The 20,571-nt window shown below is 26.3% G+C and overlaps 1 protein-coding gene across 9 annotated transcripts in view; it reads right to left on the minus strand.

The window, feature by feature from the left end:
• Positions 1-20,571, minus strand: part of cher (filamin A protein cher) — a 52,707-nt gene that overhangs the window by 13,766 nt on the left and 18,370 nt on the right. For 4 of the 9 annotated variants that reach the window (XM_015319958.2, XM_015319959.2, XM_015319960.2 and 1 more), the window contains 12 exons: positions 19,415-19,553; positions 18,763-19,047; positions 18,291-18,604; positions 17,787-18,213; positions 17,478-17,693; positions 17,002-17,389; positions 16,076-16,645; positions 14,901-15,245; positions 14,145-14,758; positions 13,575-13,873; positions 11,405-11,543; positions 3,711-3,948 (listed from right to left, as the gene is read on the minus strand). In XM_015319958.2, the coding sequence (XP_015175444.1) occupies positions 3,711-3,948; positions 11,405-11,543; positions 13,575-13,873; positions 14,145-14,758; positions 14,901-15,245; positions 16,076-16,645; positions 17,002-17,389; positions 17,478-17,693; positions 17,787-18,213; positions 18,291-18,604; positions 18,763-19,047; positions 19,415-19,553 (3,974 nt within the window). Of the gene's footprint in view, positions 1-3,710; positions 3,949-5,625; positions 5,737-10,410; positions 10,428-11,404; positions 11,544-13,574; positions 13,874-14,144; positions 14,759-14,900; positions 15,246-15,785; positions 16,033-16,075; positions 16,646-17,001; positions 17,390-17,477; positions 17,694-17,786; positions 18,214-18,290; positions 18,605-18,762; positions 19,048-19,414; positions 19,554-20,571 lie in introns of those variants that run through there. The other 5 variants (XM_015319962.2, XM_015319961.2, XM_089178312.1 and 2 more) reach the window with 4 other exon arrangements.

Consider the following 20,571-nt stretch of genomic DNA (forward strand, 5'->3'; position numbering starts at 1 on the left):
GCAAACATTTTACAACAAAATACTAAGAACATTTCAAATATTTTTCTTCCTTTTTCTTTTTTTTTTATTACATCATTGACATAATATTATTTCAAATCGTTGATAATCTTTTCCAAGGATTTGGTTCATTTTTTGTTCTTTAGGTTAGAAAAGAAAGTATTGTGAATGAAAACGAAGTCATTTGACTTTTGAAGTCTTTTTTTGTGGGGTTTTTTTAGTCTCAATGTATATGAAATCATTGATAATCTTTTTCAAGGGTTTGTTTTTTCTTTCTTTTTTTAGGTTAGAAAAGAAATTATTGCGAATAAAAAAGAAGTAATTAAATTAATGATGAAATTAATTTAATAGAAAGATATTTTGTTTGTCAGCATCTGTCAACTTTGTTTTTTTTTTTTCATTCATTTAACCAAATCATTGTGAGAAACTTTTAACGGATTATATGAATCGTCATAGATTTTAAAGAATGTTGCTTATGTTTACGAGTAAAATTAACTAAAATATAATAATATTTTACACAAATAAATACGTGCTTGTAAGAAAATAGATTTAGATTTCTAAATAAATCTTAGGTATAGATTTAGTTAAAATCATTGCATCTCATTCAGTCTTGGCATTAGTGTCACGAAAATCGAGTATTTTTGAATGATGTTGTTTACGTTAAAGAAAAATAAACAAAATGAAATAAACATTCTTTTGAATGAATTTTTAAACAACCCTTTACTTGTAAAAAAGAAAAATAATTTGATAAAGATAATGAAATATTATAATTTTAAAAATAAAATTAACAAAATGAAATAAACATTCTTTTGAATGAATTTTTAAACAACCCTTTAATTGTAAAAAGAAAAATAATTTGATAAAGATAATGAAATATTATAATTTTAAAAATAAAATTAACAAAATGAAATAAACATTCTTTTGAATGAATTTTTAAACAACCCTTTAATTGTAAAAAGAAAAATAATTTGATAAAGATAATGAAATATTATAATTTTAAAAATAAAATTAACAAAATGAAATAAACATTCTTTTGAATGAATTTTTAAACAACCCTTTAATTGTAAAAAAGAAAAATAATTTGATAAAGATAATGAAATATTATAATTTTAAAAATAAAATTAACAAAATGAAATAAACATTCTTTTGAATGAATTTTTAAACAACCCTTTAATTGTAAAAAGAAAAATAATTTGATAAAGATAATGAAATATTATAATTTTAAAAATAAAATAAACAAAATGAACTAAACATTCTTTTGAATGAATTTTTAAACAACCCTTTAATTGTAAAAAGAAAAATAATTTGATAAAGATAATGAAACGTTATAATTTTAAAAATAAAATTAACAAAATAAATAAAATAAACAAAATGAACTAAACATTCTTTTGAATGAATTTTTAAACAACCCTTTACTTGTAAAAAGAAAAATAATTTGATGAAAATAATGAAATATTATAATTTTTCGAAAATATCCTGATTTTAAAAATTAAAACATATAAAAAAATAAAATAAAATTTATATTACATAGATGAACAAAAATCTGTAATTAAAATAAATCTGAACCGAATGGATTTTTGAACAACCCTTTACTTGTAAGAAGAAAAATAATATGATAAAGATAATGAACTATTATAATTTTTCGAAAGTATCCTGATTTTAAAAATTTAAACGTATGAAAGTAAAAAAAAAAATAGAAATTTATATTACATAGATAAACCAAAAAAAAAAATGTCTTCCTGTTTTTAACACAAAAATCTGTAATTAAAATGAATACGAACTTGAATTAAACGATCATTTCAAAGTATGATATATAAGTTATAATTATAGTCGAATAAAAACGATAATTTTCATCATGTCACACGCTCGTAATTTAGATTATGGTCCTTTAACAAAATTCAGAACGACCAGCATGAAAACCTGTCGCGTCCATCAAATGCTAACACCACTAATACTACTACTACTGTTAACTATTACTATTACTACTACTATTACTGTTATGTAGTGAGTTAGCAAGCGTACAAATCATTAATGAGGATAAAATTTGGTAGACACGAGTAAGGAATACAAATAAGTATCAAAAATATTTGGACATGTTCCAAATCATATTATTCATGATTTTCAGAATTCAATGATTTATCATGTTCCATCAATTGACAAATATTTTCTATTTGAGATTATATGTGAATAATAATAATAAATAATCGATATATTTAATAATTTACTAATAATTTTACTAATAAATTTATGATTTTATGATATTAAGATATGAGACAATTTATATTGTTTATTTTATGTTGTTCAGTCGATTAGAAATACTTCAATAAATTGTATAAAATATTTCTAATAAATTATGAACAAATTTTTGTAAAAGTTTATATTGTTCATTTAATAATATTTGTAAAAATACTTCAATAAATCATAGAAAATATTTGTACAAAATTAGGAAAACAAATTTGATTTTGTCTCATTATATTCTACGAAAAAATTCACGATTTTAGTATACTAACCATTAGACAATTAATATTGTTTATTTAATATTTGTAAAAATACTTTAATAAATTATATAAAATATTTGTACAAAATTAAGAAAACAAATTTGATTTTCTCATTATATTCTACGAAAAAATTCACGATCTTATTATACTAACCATTAGACAATTAATATTGTTTATTTAATATTTGTAAAAATACTTTAATAAATTATAAAAAATATTTGTACAAAATTAGGAAAACAAATTTGATTTTGTCTCATTATATTCTACGAAATAAATTCACGATTTTATTATACTAAGACAATTAATATATTTGTTGTAATCAATTAATAAATAAAATAATTATTATTGATAAAATTATATTATTAATTATCATATTATTCATATAATACAATATTCCTCAGAATAATATGCTTTGAATAGATGCCAAAACAACGATCATTCCTCGTTTACATTTTTAAATGACCGACTATTAAACACCCTGGAAATAATTTCGTGATTTCAAACAAACGATCTGTTTTTGTTAAAGAATAAAACGTTCTTATCTATTATTCCAAGACTGATTCTTGTTTGAAATATTTTTTCTTGTATTATTTTTTCTTCTTTTTTTTATAAAAATATAATAAAATCCCTACAATCCTGAATTTACACAAGTCACCATTAAGAGAACGTCAAAACATAGTAAAGTAAAATTAAACGTTTAGAATCGTTTAGAAAATACTTGAAATTGTTCAGTCCCATTCCAATAAATTCGATGACAGGAATGATCTAACGTTTATGCATTAGTCTTCTCCAATGAGAATCATTCATTCTGGTTACGTCAACAATATATCTTTTAAATAAACTTATTTTACAAAGAATTTCGTGTCCTCTCTAAATTTCGATTGGACAGAAACGAAAAGAAAAAAAAGAAAGAAAAAAATAAGAAAACACAAGTAAAGAAAAACATTCTTCGTGAAGATCTTTTTTTAATTTTTTTTCCTTCTCATTTTATATTATTATTATTATTACTATTATTATTATAATCCCATTTCTCAGTTTGTTATTTTCGATATTTTTTTCCCCTTATATTTGTTTTTCTTTTTTTCTTGAAGAATAAAATAAGAAAATTTTTTTTTCTTTTCAAAAATCAAGTAATTGTTTTTTTTTTCTTTTTTTTTTTTGGATCATCTAAATATAATAAAAGGATGAAATATATATAGATATATTTATACTTACATGTAACTGTACCACTGGCCAATGGCAAGGGGATACTGTTCAATCTTATTGAATCGAAATTTTTCTTCGATAAATTTTGTTGATTTGATGAACTGCTAGTACTCTTTGTGGTAACCGTTGAACTTTCTTGTATACTTGTTGTACTACGTTGTTCAAGAACGTGTTGTTCTTGCCTTTGTCGAGATTTCCTTCCACGATGGGTTTTGTGCGTACTGTGTTCCCGATATTCTTCCGATGCCTAAAACAATAATAATAATAATAATAATAATAATAATAATAATAATAATAATATATTGTATAATCATTAAAGAAAAAACAATAAAATTATATTTTATTTCCATGATATTAAACAAATTGAAACACACACATTACCAATTGCTAAAAATTTAAAGTTTCTTTTAAAAAAATATTTTTAATAATATTTTTCTTCTAAATATTAAAATCAAATCAGTAAATTAATTAATTTTAAAATTAACAAAATAAATTATCGTTGCAATTAAAATATGAACAATATTAAAATAAATTTAAAACTCAAATGATCGTAGTCAAAAGTTTTCCTAGAAAATTTGTCCACCCAAAATCACTAGATTTAGAATTGTTCTAACATTTAAGGGATACACAAAATATTATTTAATTATAGTGAAGATTCAAAATTTCTTTTGAAATTTTTCTTCCTATTTATCTGAACTTTCAAATAATTTGTTGGATTCTAATTAAATTTAGGGGCTAGACAATATATTTTGAACGATATTAAAATTGTAATAAAAATATGAAACATTTTCTTCCTTTTTTTTCTATTTTTTCTTTGATAAAAATTTAGTTAATTCTTGAACGATGATCAAGAAGTTCTATGGATCGCATTTACGAAAAAAGAAAGGAAGAAAGGAGAACGAGGAATTTCCGGAATCAAGAGGTGATGGTGCACGACATACTACACATAACACACATACACACATACACACACCTCATTACGAAAGAATTTACGTATTTCTAGGCTGGTACTAAGCCAAACTGTGCAACGTGTATAGAATTTATTATATAACTACGTCAGAATTCTTGCAAAATCTTCTAATCACGTGGTTTTATTCGACTATAGAAAATGGATTGCGGATGGTCCGGATTTGCGGACGTGACCAACCTTTTTTTATGCGCATTATGATACCACCCAGCAATATATGATTCATTATATTATCTTCTTCTTTTCTTAAAAAAAAAAAAAAAAAAACAAGAAAAATCTAACAATTTTATCAACAAATCTAGTCGACTGTCTCTCCCGAAAAAAAAAACAAATTATTTTTCTTAACAAATAAAATTCCAATAGAAAAACAGAAAACAAAACAAAACAAAAAATAACCCTAGTAGCACAAAATATTGAAAAATATTGGATACATGTGTATTTTATATTAAAAAGAGATTTAATGTCTTTTTAATATTAAATACACATGTATTCAATATTTTTCAATATTTTGTGCTACTAGGATTATTATACCATAAAATAGAAAAAATATATTCACCAAAATTCTAATCGAATTATTTAAAAATTTACAAAGATAATTTTTTACTAATAGATCATATTAATTATTAATATTAATATAATAATAGTTTTAATATTAATAATATTACTAAAATTAAATTTTTTTTAATACTAATATTATTAATTTTTTTAATAATTATTTAAATTATTATATTATAATTATTATTATTATTATTATTATTATTATTATTATTATTTTTATTTTTATTATTATTATTATTATTATTATTTATAATATTAATAATATTAGTATTAAAAAAGAAAAATTCAGACTGTGTAATATCAAAACACATAGACCATGAGAGATAAAATGTAAAAACTTTCAAGAAAAAAAAAAGAAGGATAAAATAATATTAATATGTAATAAAAAAATCACTGTACCTTGAAACAGATCTAAATATTTCAATAAATAATCATAAAACGTAATAATTATAATAACTAAGATCGAAATGTTACCAAACTCACGTATCGTTGCTAACTGACTGACGATTTTCAGGCACAATGCTAAATTCGATGTTACCATAATAGATATCTAGCCCCCACCTACGTACAATCAAAAAGGATAAAGGAAAATAAATGTGGGTGAGGGGATTAGGGTGTGGGTCGGGGTGTGAAGATTAAGAAACGACCATTGACATTGTTAAATGTCATGGAACTCAAATGTCCCATAAACTCGACGAGTGGAAAAGAAAATTATTGTACAAGGCTAATCATTTTCTTAATCCAAATTGTTAAGGGTAGCAACAGAAAAACAAAAGGTTTCCATACAAGTAATTATATTTAAAAAAACATTTTTCAACAAAATTAATCAATCTCGCGTAATTTGTGTTTTTCCAATCACGAGAAAATAAATAAAAGTTTAAAAAGAAAAGAAACTTGCCTAACCTGAAGGTGAAGGTGAGGGTAAAGTGTGGGGGTGGGAAGGGGCGTCATTTAAACAAGATCAAATTGAGTTGGGGGTTGTAAATTACCTGTTTTTTATTATTTTATCTAATTTACTTTTGCTTATCATAAACAAAAGTAAAAGTAAATAAAAAATAAAATACGTTGTGATAAAGGGTTAGCATGAACTAGATAAAAAGTTGATAAAAAAAAAGAAAGATAAGGTAAAGGTGAACAGGGTTAGGATTGGTTTATTTGTTTTAATTTACTTTTGCTTATCATAATTAAAAAAAAATAATAAAAATAAAAATAAAATTTGTTCATAATAGGGCGTAGCATAAACAAGGTAAAAAGTTAAAAAAAAAAAGAAAAGATAAAATGAAGAGTGGGAGCGTTTGGAGGGTTGAAAATAACCAAGTCCTTTTGGTCTAAACGTTAATAACGTGCTTGAGTGTTAGGAAGATAAACACAAGAGTAAAACGGGAAGTGAAGATGATAGTGAAGATGATGATAATGATTATGATAATTATGATGATGATAAGCATAATATCTAGTATCAAAGTTTCCCGTTGTGAATCGCGAGTTCGTCTTTGAGTTTAAATTAAACTCTACTTCTCGGTGGCATTAATTCATGTGCCATTTCTCTCTCTCTCTCTCTCTCTCTCTCTCTCTCACTCACTCTCACTATATTTCGTTCTCTTTAGTCCACCACCCACCAACCAACCAACGAACGGCAAACGTTGCCTTGCTTATAAATTTGGGAAAGGAGACGGCATTCGTATACTCGAAATAGTTTATGAGGTCGCGACTATGCCCTACCAACATTATACGGATTAAATTTCAAATTTCATTATAGGTTTCATACTATTTCATATCGATTATTATATTCAATATATGTTTTTTTTTTTTTTCATTTAAACGTAAAGAGAGAGAAAGAGAGAAAGAGAGAGGGAGAGAAAGAAGAAACAAATTCATTTGCAGAGAAAACAGAAACCAATATTTTTCGTAAGTATATTTTACACTGTTATGTTTTTGATAAATTTCTTCATCATTTCTTTTTACTTTTTTTTTTATTTATTTCTTTCTTTTATTTATTTTGTCTTTTTGTAGGATATAAATTTTAAGAACATTTTTCTATAGAATAAAAGTGATTGAAATGGTAAGTGGTTCGCAAGAATGTAATTCAAAAAATATAACATTGAAACCTATGCTTCATGTTTTATTTGTTTAACATTAGTTAATTAATTATTTCAATTTTTCAAATTAAATTCACATTCTCATATTTTTCTGTTTCTTATTTTGCTATTTAATTTTCATTCTCGGTTTCAAATAAAAAGCCTGATAAATATGTAATTTAAAATACGTATAATTAAAAACAAGCTCAATACTTTATTTTATATTATTATCAAATTGCAAAAATAATTAATTATTTAAATTCAAATTCTTTTTTTTATTATATCACCTCTTTTAATTAATTATAAAAAAAATACGTAAAAACTTCCTTCTATATCGGTTTAAAAGTAAAGAACCCAATACATATCATTGCGAAAACACCTAATTAACAATAACTGAAGAAACGAATTAATTAACAAATACTCTATTTAATATTAATATCAAATAAAAAAATAATTAATTATTATAATTAATATTATTTTCTTTTTTATATAACCTGTCGTCCTAATTAATTATTAAAAATGAATTCCTAAGAACTTCCTATATCAGTTCAAAGTAAAGAACCCAATACATATCATTGCGAAAACACCTAATTAACAATAACTAAAGAAACGAATTAATTAACAAATACTCTATTTAATATTAATATCAAATAAAAAAATAATTAATTATTATAATTAATATTATTTTCTTTTTTATATAACCTGTCGTCCTAATTAATTATTAAAAATAAATTTCTAAACTTCCTATATCAGTTCAAAGTAAAGAACCTAATAAATGTCATTGCGAAAACACATAATTAATAATAACTAATGAAACTAACTAAATTAACAATCAATTAACAAATACTTCATTTCATATTATTATCACATAAAAAAAATAATTAATTATTTCAACCCATTTCTTATGTATTACATCACCTGTCCTAACTAATTACCAAAAACAAACTCGTAAGAAATTTTCTATATTAATTTTAAAATATGACACGGGGTTAAGGTACGTGTGTATGGTTTGAAAAGACATAATCAAAAGCGACCAGCAATCTATCTTCGTCTCTCTCTCTCTCTCTCTCTCTCTCTCTCTCTCTCTCTATGAAGTATTTTCAATTTTGGTTTCCATGCATGTTCGTTAATGAAACCGGGCGGAACATCATGCTTGCTCGAGCCTGACACATGCCGAAACGTTTAAATCAACGACTTCCAGTCCTCGTTCAACACATAATCCCTTCCCTTTCCTTCCCTACCACTTCCCTACTCCTCTCTCTCACACATACACACATTATTTCTTTTTCTATCTTGGTAGAACGAGACGTGCTGAGGGAAAATGAGGAAAAGTGTGGTATAAAATGTGAAATTATTTTCAAACGTTTGATACTTCAGTTACTGAAATCAACGAATCCTGTGTTGTCGTGGGAGGTAAGAGGAGAAGGGTGAAGGGGGAAGGAAATGGGGTTTTGTTAATAGTAAAGCAAAAAGTTTAGGTAACTAGATCAACGTATTTGTTTGTGTGTACGTATTGGATGTGTATATGTGTGTGTTTGTTTATAGGACTATGAGATTTATTGCATTAATGTATACATATAAGTGATTATTATCCTTTACGATAAGTATACATATTATGCGTTTTCATAAGTATGCAGTTTGAAAATTTCTTTATTGTTTTCACGATGAGTTACGTATGTCTGATCTTATGACAGTGTGTTTCTACTTATAGAGGCTGACCATACCGTTGTTACTTACTACTACTTGTTATCTTACAATTCTATTTCTAATACTACTAATATATATTTATTTAAAACGATAATATAATAATTTGTGGAATATTGAAAATAAGTTATAATTATAGTTATGAATTATGATAATTATTAACGTAACTATTTGTTGTAAGTTAATTTATATTTCGTTTTTTTTTTTTAATTTGATATGTTACCCACTCAAATCGAAACCGAAATTTGGATTAATACTTTACATTATAATATTTAAATAATAATATAATATTTTAATAATAATAAATTAAATTAAAACGTTATAATATTAAATAATAAATATAATATAATATTTATATTTTTTCCTTTATAAAGAAAATTCTTTCTTTTTTTCCGTGGTATTTTTTCAAAGATATAAAAATAAAAAATAAAAACTAAAAAAAAAAGTTAACAAAGTCAAATCTATTTTGTATTATTACCAAAACGTATATTACGTAATACGAATAAAAAAAAAAGAGGAAAAAACAAAAAACAATATTTTAACTAATTTATTTGTATAATAATAGAAAAGGAAAGAAAAAGAAATATTATAACGTACATTAAATAATAAAACTTTGTTCGCGCGACAATGATATAATAAAAAAAAAAAAGAATTTATATTTAATACTGAAAAATTAAAAACAATTCTCAAATCTAACATAATTCTCACGTTTTTATCAATAATATAATTGTTGTTAATCGTTTAACTATTAACGTATCTTCTCGTTTGACGATTAACAAAATCATAGAACCATCCTTATATTTAAAATCATGCTGGACAACTCAACACACACACACACAGCCAATCAGAAGATACATGCTTGATCATACACACGAGAGAAAGATAAAAAGAGATAGAAGAAGGTGCAACAGGTATTGCTAATGAAAAAGAGGGGATGAAACATGAAGGGAAAAAAATGGTGCATTTGAAATAAAATAAAATTAAATGTAATATTATTTAGGGTGAATCAAAAAGTTCCTAAGTAAACGTATGTTTAAACTTTTACTTTGAAACAATTGCATAATATTACTATATAACAGTGAGGTCTATGTTTTTTTTTATAAAATTTTACTTTAGAAGAAATTCATATAAAAAATACACGAATTTTTAGTTTCACCCTAACAAAAAAGAAAGAAAGAAAAATTACACTTTACTATGAAACAATTTCATAATAATGGGGTATTTGTTTTTTTGTAAAATTTTACTTTAGGAAATATTGTAATATATAAAAAATAAGAAAAAATAATATAAAAATAAACTTTTGGTTCACCCTAATAAAAAAGAGAAAGAAAGAAACAAAAATCACAGAATGTGAGACAGAGAAAGAAAGAAGTAAAATGAGTGTGAATGAGAAAATGATTTTTACTTGATAAAATATTGAACGTTGATGTTAAACGCGTTGAACAGGAATTTGTACGACGATGAATAAAATAATAATGTTTAAATAATATTATCTAACACTTTTGGTGCGAACACGATGAGTCTTCGGAGTGGACTGTTTCTCTGGAAAACTTAAACGATAATAATCCTGTGTGTGATCTCTCTCCTACGTGTTTGCCTCTATAGTTAGAAACACCTCGCCCCACTAAGTCCCTCCTCCTCCTCTTATTCGAACATCGAATGATCAACAGGGAACAAGAAAATAGAAGAACAAACACACATATACTACAACACGTCTCGAGATTTTCTCATAATCTATTCTATTCTTTTATGTCTTTTTTTTATTTATCAATTTACGTCTAGTTTTGTGTTTTATATTTTTTTACTTACCATTAGAATTTGAATTAAAATTAGAAAATTACTTTGGATAAAAAAATTTGTAATATTTTTTTTAATTTTTAATTTCTAATTTCTAATTTGTTTGTTAATGATAAAATAAATATGCTTGATTAAATGGTAATAGGTTTTTTGTATTTTTTTTGTTTGGTATATTGTTGGAAATATTATTAGGTTGACAAATAAATTCCCGTCGATTTTTCTTTTTAAATTTTTAACAAAAGATAATACGTTATTGTTAATTTTTATTGCAAGAAAAAAATATAGTAGAAATTTCGTTGCTAACCCAATATTTAGTTAATTTTTTTATATTTATTTTATGTTTTTTAAAATTTAATATATATATAATTTATAATTTCATATATTTAAACTTATAATAATAATATATATTAAAATAATAAATATATTTATAAATATATTTATATTTTTTTATAATACGATTGAAAAATTAATTTTGATATTTTAAATACAATTTAATATAGAAAAAATTTTTTTTTAAATTGCTAGCTGGACAATTAAAAAATTCTTATTTTAATATAAAAATTTGTTTAAACTAATAAAACATAATTATAGTATTTGCTTACCGTAAAAGTATAGAGTCCTTCTGGAACAGGTTGTCCACCGAATTTTATGCTAAGCGTGTAATCACCTGCATCAGCTACCGTGTAATAAATGTTGACAGTTCCATCACCGTTATCTTCGATGTCAATGTCCACCACTTCACTGTAAAATAATATAAACAAACGTAAAATAAAACGTAATATAAACATAACGTAATAATATATATACTTTATAACTTATATCTCATATTAATATACTAATTAACTAATTAACTAATACTATATACTATTTACTATATAATTTAATTTAGTATATAGTTAATTAGTATATAGTAATTAGTTAATTACTATAATTGCAAAATTATATATTACACATATTTAATATTATTATTATTAAAAAAAGGATTAGATTAAATATCGATTCTAAGAAGGAGACATAAGAGAAAACAGTTGGCAAGATCGAAAACTGTATACGAAGCATTTGATATGGCGCATGACTAATGCTTCAACAGGTGGATAATGTAAAATTTCATTAATCAACGTCAAAATACTTTCTACTAAATACAATATATGTATAGAGCTTTGAATTAATCGATGAAAACAAAATTCAACTTGCGAAAGTAATACCGACATATGAACTATAACAGTAACCAAAAGTGTTACATTATTTTATATAATAATAAATTTCCATAAGTTTAAATTAAATATAAATTAAATATAAATTAAATATAAATAATATTAAATTAAATTAAATATAAATAATAAAACAAATATTAAACTGTTCGATTATTTATCTAAAATTACTAATATAATAAATCAACTTTTTAATATTAATTTTCTTTCTATATTAAAAGAATGCCACAATGATCTTATTGATCTCTCACATTATCTTTCATTATAACAAATGATTCAAAATTTTTGTAAAATTTACTTATAAACAAAATTCATTTATTTAAATGATACTTATTTAAGTATGTTTAATTGTTTTCAAATGTCAGACACGTTAAACTAGTGGAAATACCAACTTGGCTATTCGATAAAACCTGGCCCCATGCGTGTTTGTTCTTGGCAGACTAACAATGGTAGCATTAGAACACCAGACAAAATGAATAACGATAACTACTTGATCTGTTAAGATCAACTGCCAAGAGGGAAAGAAAATATGTTTAATACAAAACAAAAAACTCTTTTAATTCTTGTCCAGTTGCCAAAGTAAATTAAAAACTTTCTACTATTAAATATTTATTCTAATTCAAATAACAATTAATTAATCATTAAAAGATGAAAAAAAACACAATGCTACCATTATAATATTTATAATATTATTCATTTATTATAAATATATATATATATATAAATATTTTAATATTAATAAATTTAATATAATAAATTATATTAAAAAATATAATTTATTTTATAATAAATTATTTGATAAAAATAAAAATTATATATTATAATATTTGTTCTTATTTTTTATATTTTTTTATTTGATTCAAAGTATCAACGAATTTAATTTCGTCCTACCCTTTAAAAGAAATTAATTCTTGTCAAGTTGCCAGAATAAACAATTTAATTAATATAATTAAATCATTAAAAAATGAAAAAACAGTACTATTACAACCTATTTATAATATTTGTTCTTATTTTTTATTATTTTATTTGATTCCAAGTATCAACGAATTGAATTTCAGAACACAAAACAATTTCTAAATTTTTACAATCGTCCTACCATTAAAAAAAAAAAATCAAAGAAATAAAATCCTTCTTCTCCTAAACCAAAGAAAAAAAATAAGAAACAAAAAACGTATGATTTACGATTACATTTTGTGACATGTAAGCATTCGCAAGGTTTTTGATATGTTTCTTGAATCGAAATAAATATCTGGGTCATGCCACACGACGGGTATTTAAAATAAAACCTGAATGATGTCCTGCACAAAACTAAGCGAAACGAAATGAAATGTGAAAGCTTAGAGAGAAGATAGAAAGGAATGCAAGAGATAAAAGAATGGAAATATACGATACGAAAATGTCACACCCTGTTACTTGTGTCCGGTTTTCGAATTTATCTATTTTCTTATACAAGTTTCTGGAAACTATTATATTATAATTTTAGAATGACGATAAATCTAAATGAAAATAGATATGAGATTGTATTTTTATTTTTTCTGTGTGTGTGTTTTTTTTTCTTTACCTGCCAGATGTAGAACGAATGCGACAAGTAACAGCACCCCTTCCAGCATTTTCAGTATCAACAGTTATACAATATTCTTCACCCTGTGCCAAGGTATGTTGAATACCCTCCTTGATCTTACATTTCTCAGCTTTACCGGTTGAAACGCTTTGTACCAAAACTGGACTACCCGGTACTTCTTTGCCACCGTATTTCACATTGACCTTGTAACGACCACAGTCATCTGGCAAGTACGTTGCTTTGTATTTTCCATCCCCCAAATCTTGAACTTCAACTCTACGCGGTGATTGATCTGGACCCTTGACAAAAAAAACAAACAAACAAATATAATTATGATTATTATATTAAATATAAGTTGAATAATAATTATAAATATTTATATATTTTAAATATAACATTTAAATATAAATATAAATCAAATATAATTACGAATTATTTAATTTATATTTTATATATATATATAATTTATATTATATTATTTATATTATTTATATTATATATATATAATTACAAATTATTTAAATTTATATTTTATTTTATATTTATATTATTTAAATTAATATTACTTACCAAAACTTGAACCTCGAGATCACCGTAACCAGCTTTTGAAGTATCAACGACAAATTCTGTTGGAAATGACGCAGTGCAAACCGGTTGAACACCAGGTCCACTGAGAACAATTTTATTAGGTTCGACCGTAGGTAAAACTTTGATGGAATAAGGACTGTCATTTATTTCTTCACCATCATAACTGACACCTATTTGAACCGTACTACCAGCTGGTGGTGGTTGATAAGTAACTTCGTACAATCCATCACTACGACTTTTAATTTCTGGCTTTTGTACTTGACCTTTGTCAGTCTTCAATCTAACGTCCAATTTAGCTGGTTCACATTTCGATGTGTCAACGACGAATTTAGCTGGTACACCTTCACGTACCATTTCAGGTTCGAGTCCTGTACCATAAGCAACAACATTCTTAGCATTACTGTTATCAGACACAACTTGTACTTTGAAAGGTGAACCAGGTATATGTTTGTCAGCGAATTTTATAGTTATATCATATTCTCCAGGTTCCAATGGTATATATTCAGCAGTACATGAACCATTATAATTATCTTTGCAAATCATTTGGGCTCCTCGTTTACCTTCTATAGCTAAACCAAGACCACCATTTCCAGCTTCTACAATTGAAACAAAGTAAACAGATTTTTACCTACATTATATATATATATATATATATATATATATATATATTATTAAATATGAATTATTAAATATATATTATATAATATGGATTTTAATTGTATAACACGAAAAAAATACCTTTTATATCTACAGTGAATTGATTAGCCTTATTGGTATAACCCTTTTCTAAACCTGGACCATATGCACGACATTTGCTAGGATCACTGTCACGTTTAACATTCACGCTAAACGGTGAACCTGGTACTGGAATGTTGTCGTAAAGAATATCAATAGTGTAACGTCCTTCTTCAAAAGGTGTATAACTGACACGATACATTCCATCTCCTTGAGGTATTATAACTTTATCTGTTTTTCCACCATTTGGATTGTTGATAACACATGAAACTAAACCTTCGTCGTTCTTCATTTTAGCTATCGCTCTGGTGTCTATCATGAATTCCGTTTGTTGTTCCAAGTACAGACCTTAAAAATGTAAAAAAATAATCGTTGTAAATAATGTTGCATACAATTCATTATAAAAAATACAAACTAAATCAATGCAGTTAACGAATTTGTTTTTTTCATCTATGTCGATGAAATTTGTACACTATAAACATTCTATAATTCTAAATGTTATTATAAGAATTAAAAAAATCATCCTAAAAATATATTAATTTCTTTCTAATCGAATAAAACACATTTATCTATCTAATCATTCATATTTACGATCTACACGTCCACCCACTAAAATGTGTCTAACATTATTGATACTTAATTCTAATGTGTTAATACAATAATGTTTTATCGATGAAAAAAATAAGAAACAATAATTAAATAAAATAATGAAAACATGATTAATGATTATCTTTGAAAAAGCACACGACATGGGCATCTCCTAACGAGTAATACTTATCTAAAGCAAAATCTAAAAAAAAAGAAAAATAATCTGAAAGAAGTGCAAATGAAAAAAGAAAGAAACAAATCAGCATAAACAATGAATTCATGCATCGGTATCGGACACACCTGGAATTCGCTGTTGATTCGAAAAAAGGCACTTGTATTGCTAGGATTAAATAGATTGCTCGTAAAAAAAAGAAACTAGAAAACTGTTAGAATATTTCCATGAATTTTGCATGATTGTATTCAATTATAAATAAAATGCAAAATAAACAAGGATATTACGAGCAATCTTTTTGCCAAAATTGATATATCCATTGTACACACACACACACACTCTAACAATCACGGTTTTTATCGCATTCCATAATCATTGCAAAAAAACCATTATTGGCCATGACGGCATGACGATATACCGTGTGGCTGAATTCCATTTCCGGTGACCTTAATTTTGGAAACGTCGGTGTCAGGTACGACGATTGCCTGGAACGGTGAGCCAGGCACGTGTTGTTCATTGAAGGTAATATTAATCCCATAATCCCCAACTTCGGTAGGTAGATAAGCAACGGAACATGTACCATCACCATTGTCACGACAATTAATGGCAGCTTCGCAAGGACCCTCGACAGTAACGCCAAGTCCACCTTGACCAGCTCCTCTGGTATCGATAACAAATTCGGCTGGTTTGTTAACAACCCCACGGGACAAGCCAGGACCACTTGCACGAACTTTTCCAGGATCAGAACCGTGAACGCAATTCAGACGATATGGTTGACTTGTTAAAGGTTCACCGCCAAAACTGATACCCAACAAATATTCGCCCAATTCCGTGGGTGTAAAGTTGACCAAATAACCTTCATGAGTCGGTAAGATGTGAGCCTTAACCCGATTACCGGATGGTGCTGTTATCGCCACTTGAAAGTCAGCTACTTTTCCGGCATCCTGCGTTATCACGCGGAACTGTTGCAGGCTGTTCACCGGTGCAGCTGTGCGAAGAGCGTTTTTTTTTTTTTTTTTTTTTTTACGTATTTAGGGGAACTCATCACTCATCAAATTCTCGTTATTTTTCATTCTTACGTGTTCATTATTCTACTTTGAACACAACATTTCTTACAAATTTTTGTACAAAAAAAAAACAACCAAAATTATCAACAATTACGAATGATCCTTTGTGTCTTGAGTGAAGTTAAGAGAAATATCATGAAATTCTCGATAATTAAACCATCAAGATTTGTATACAATACAAGATGAATGATATAAATATCATTTTTCTTAATTAATAAATGAAATTATTTGAATATAAATAATATAATTATATTAAAGAATAATATTGATTACTCACTTGGTTCAAGACCGTCCACCTTGATTCTGGAAACGTCGATATGGGGTTGAACATTGACAGTGATTGGACACGTAGGTACCTTGAAACCACCGTAGGTAAGATTGACGAAATATTTTCCTGGTTGAGGTGCTACGTATTGTACGCTATAAGTATTGTCTTCGTTATCGGTCAAGGACACTGGTAATTCACGTCCATCTTCACTGACTATGGTAACATCCATATTACCAGGTCCAGCTTCGCGACAATCGATGTTAAAATGAGTTGGTATATTTGATTTAACACCATTTTCAACACCTGGACCAAATGCTGTCACAGCGGCTGGGTTGAAAGGTGCCGCTACCTTTACTCTGAACGGTGATTTTTTCGTAGCAACTCCACCATAATTTACCTATCAAAAAAAGGAAGATATAATTAAATTATAATACGTGTAATTGTATGGGTTATGTAAATGAAAATTGTACAATTAAATATCTAACCATGATAACATGTTGAGAAGCTGAAGTCGGTGTGTAATTAGCTTGTACGGTCCCATCACGTTTTTCTTCCAAACGAACAGGAACTTGTCTACCAAAAACATCTTGTATAACAACTTCCAAAGGTGCCTGACCAGCTTTTCTAGGATCCACAATAAAATGAGTCGGCTTATCTTTAGCAACGCTATCCGGTTGAATTCCAGGACCATGTACCTCAACCTACAAATAAATTAATCAAATAACGTTAGACAAATTTAATCTTGGTAGTAGCCAATTAAATTCAAAAACAAATATATCTAACGTAAGACAAACCTTTTCCGCGTCAAAGTCGGTCTTTGGTACAATATTTGCAATATAAGGAGACGATGGTATATCCTCGTTATCGCAAAGTATATGAACAGCATATTGTCCAGGTGCCGTTGGTAAATAAGACACGTCAGCTGTTTCATCACCATTGTCGTGACATTCTATATTTGCTTTGGATGGTCCTTCAATGGAAAATCCAAGAGCACCGGTTTCTCCGTTAGTATCTACCGTAAACCTTGCTGGTTGACCAACGACACCAGTTTTAAGACCTGGACCGAATGCCCAAATTGCGGATTCCTTGTATGGGCCAACGTTCACTTCGAACGGTGACTTTCTTATTTCTTTACCACCAAACGTAATCATTACAACATATCGGCCTTCCTTCGTTGGCACGTAAGAACAATTATACGTGTTAGCGTCTGCCTTGGTCATCCTACAAAAAATATATACATTGTTTTATTTCTGTAATATTATTATTATTAAATGATGAGATATTAGAATAAGACTTACTGTACTGTTTGATTAATACCACCCGGACCAATAACTTTAATCTCCGGTATTCCTTCCCCAGCATCCTTTGTAATGAGTACAAAATCAGCGTTATCGTTAACGCGAACTCCTGTTGGTAATAATCCTCGACCATATGCTATACATTTCTTAGCATCAGAGATTGGTGCCACGTTTACGCCAACCGGACTTTCGGGTATGGGTTTACCAGCGAAAAAGATGTTAACGGAATGTAAACCAGTTACTGGCGAACTGTACTCACACCTTGTTACATCCGGAAAGATTTGACGTAATTTAGGCGTTGTCAGTTTTGTACCCTAGAAAAATTATAATAAATTTGTATCATTGTATTGTAACATTTGTTTTTTTGTTTCTTCATCTTATTATTCTTCTTATTCTTGTTCTTATGTTTTATTTCTTTTTAACTGGACACTAAATACATCCTCATTATGTTCTATTTCTCATGTATATATACTTGTGGATCCAAAATGATAACTTCCGGCACACCACGGCCAGCATCCTTAGTAAATATGTCGAAATAAGTAGGCCTATTCAAGACAACTCCGTCACGTTGAAGACCCGGTCCACTTGCTGTTACTTTGCTAGCATCTCCAGCATGACCCTCAACGTTGACCGTATACGGACTCTTTGGAATTTCCCTTCCGGCAAATAATATCTTCACTTTGTAAGGTCCTTCGATTCTTGGCGTATAAGATACGGCATATGTAAGATTTCTATCTTTGTTGAATCTAACATCTGCCTGCAAATAAATAATCATATATATAAAAATACTATTAACTTTTTTAAATTTTTACAACAACTACAATAACACAAATATTATTTAATATAATATTTTATTCCATTTAAATGGTATGGAAATTGGAACTTTTATAATAAAAATTTTTAATTAAAATTAACTAAAATTTTATCCAGTTAAAATATTATTTAATATAATAAATAATATTATAATAATAAATGAAAAAAAAAATATATATATATAATAAATAATATTAAATTTAAATAATATTTAAACGGTATGGAAATTTTTTTGTCGTTTATTCGATTTATACTTTTTTATTATTATTTATTTAATTATATATAATAATATAAGATAATATATTTCTTACCGGTACGGTATTTCCTTTAGGATCTTCAACGAATACTTCAACATTTCCTTTACCAGCGGAAAATGTTTCAACGGTGAAATTGGCCGGTACACCAACTACCGGGCCAACTGATTCAATTCCCGGACCATATGCACGTACTCTGTTTATAAATTAAATAATATTAGTTATACAAAAATTTGAAAAAAAAACAATTGAAAGAAAAATAAAAAGAATAGTGGTGGGATAGTTGGAGTAAGGGAGGGAAGAAAAACGCAATTTTGATGTCACGCGAATTTTTTAAATAGTTACAAGGCGTTGTTATAAACATTTTATTTTTATTATTTTTTTTATTTTTTTAATTAGTTATTTTTCAACGAGGACTAATATTTCTTCTTTTCCCAAATTTTTATTTCGACTAATTTTATTTCGAAATATCGTCGAGAATTCATCTTATCAAAAACTTTTATTACGATTTATCTTGTTAAATACATTTTTTCTTTTTTTCATTTTTTTTTATCGGTTTATTTACGACTTTTTTTTATCTGACTGATAAATCAAAATAACCCTCCTCGGCAGGAAATGGTAAATTATTTTTTTTTCGATTTAACGTAGAGAACGGGGTTAGATTAAAAAATTAAATTAAAAAAAAAAAATAAGAAACAAAAAGGGAGAGAGAGACAATTGAAATCATCCTAATAAAACGATTTGTAAACATGACGACAAATATCCGTTTTGATAGTTCTAATACGATAAATGTTACACACGTACAAATTCAAATGAATTTCAATTAAAATATCATACGTATGCAAGATACAATTATGATATTCAAATGTAATAAGCTCGAGAAAATATTTTTTTTACTTGGGTTTGTTTTAGGGAAATTGTTAAAATGGAAAAAATAATTGGAAAAATCCTGCGCTACACATAAACAATATCTAAAAGCTCATAATACATCACACATCAAATGAAAACATTAAAAAACTAAATAAATAAAAATAAAAAAATGGATTCAAAGATTAAAAAGAAAATAATCAAAAAAAAAAAAGGTAAAACAAAAAAGTTTCGTTTATCAATAGAAAAATTATGAAATTAAAACATACGTCAAAGAATGATGAAAAAAACAATAAATAACAATAAATAACAATAATAATAATGAAATAATAATAATAATAATAATA

Source organism: Polistes dominula, unplaced genomic scaffold, assembly GCF_049000335.1.
Source record: "Polistes dominula isolate Pdom_NZ unplaced genomic scaffold, Pdom_raw_medaka contig_77, whole genome shotgun sequence".
In the NCBI taxonomy this organism is placed as follows: domain Eukaryota; kingdom Metazoa; phylum Arthropoda; class Insecta; order Hymenoptera; family Vespidae; genus Polistes; species Polistes dominula.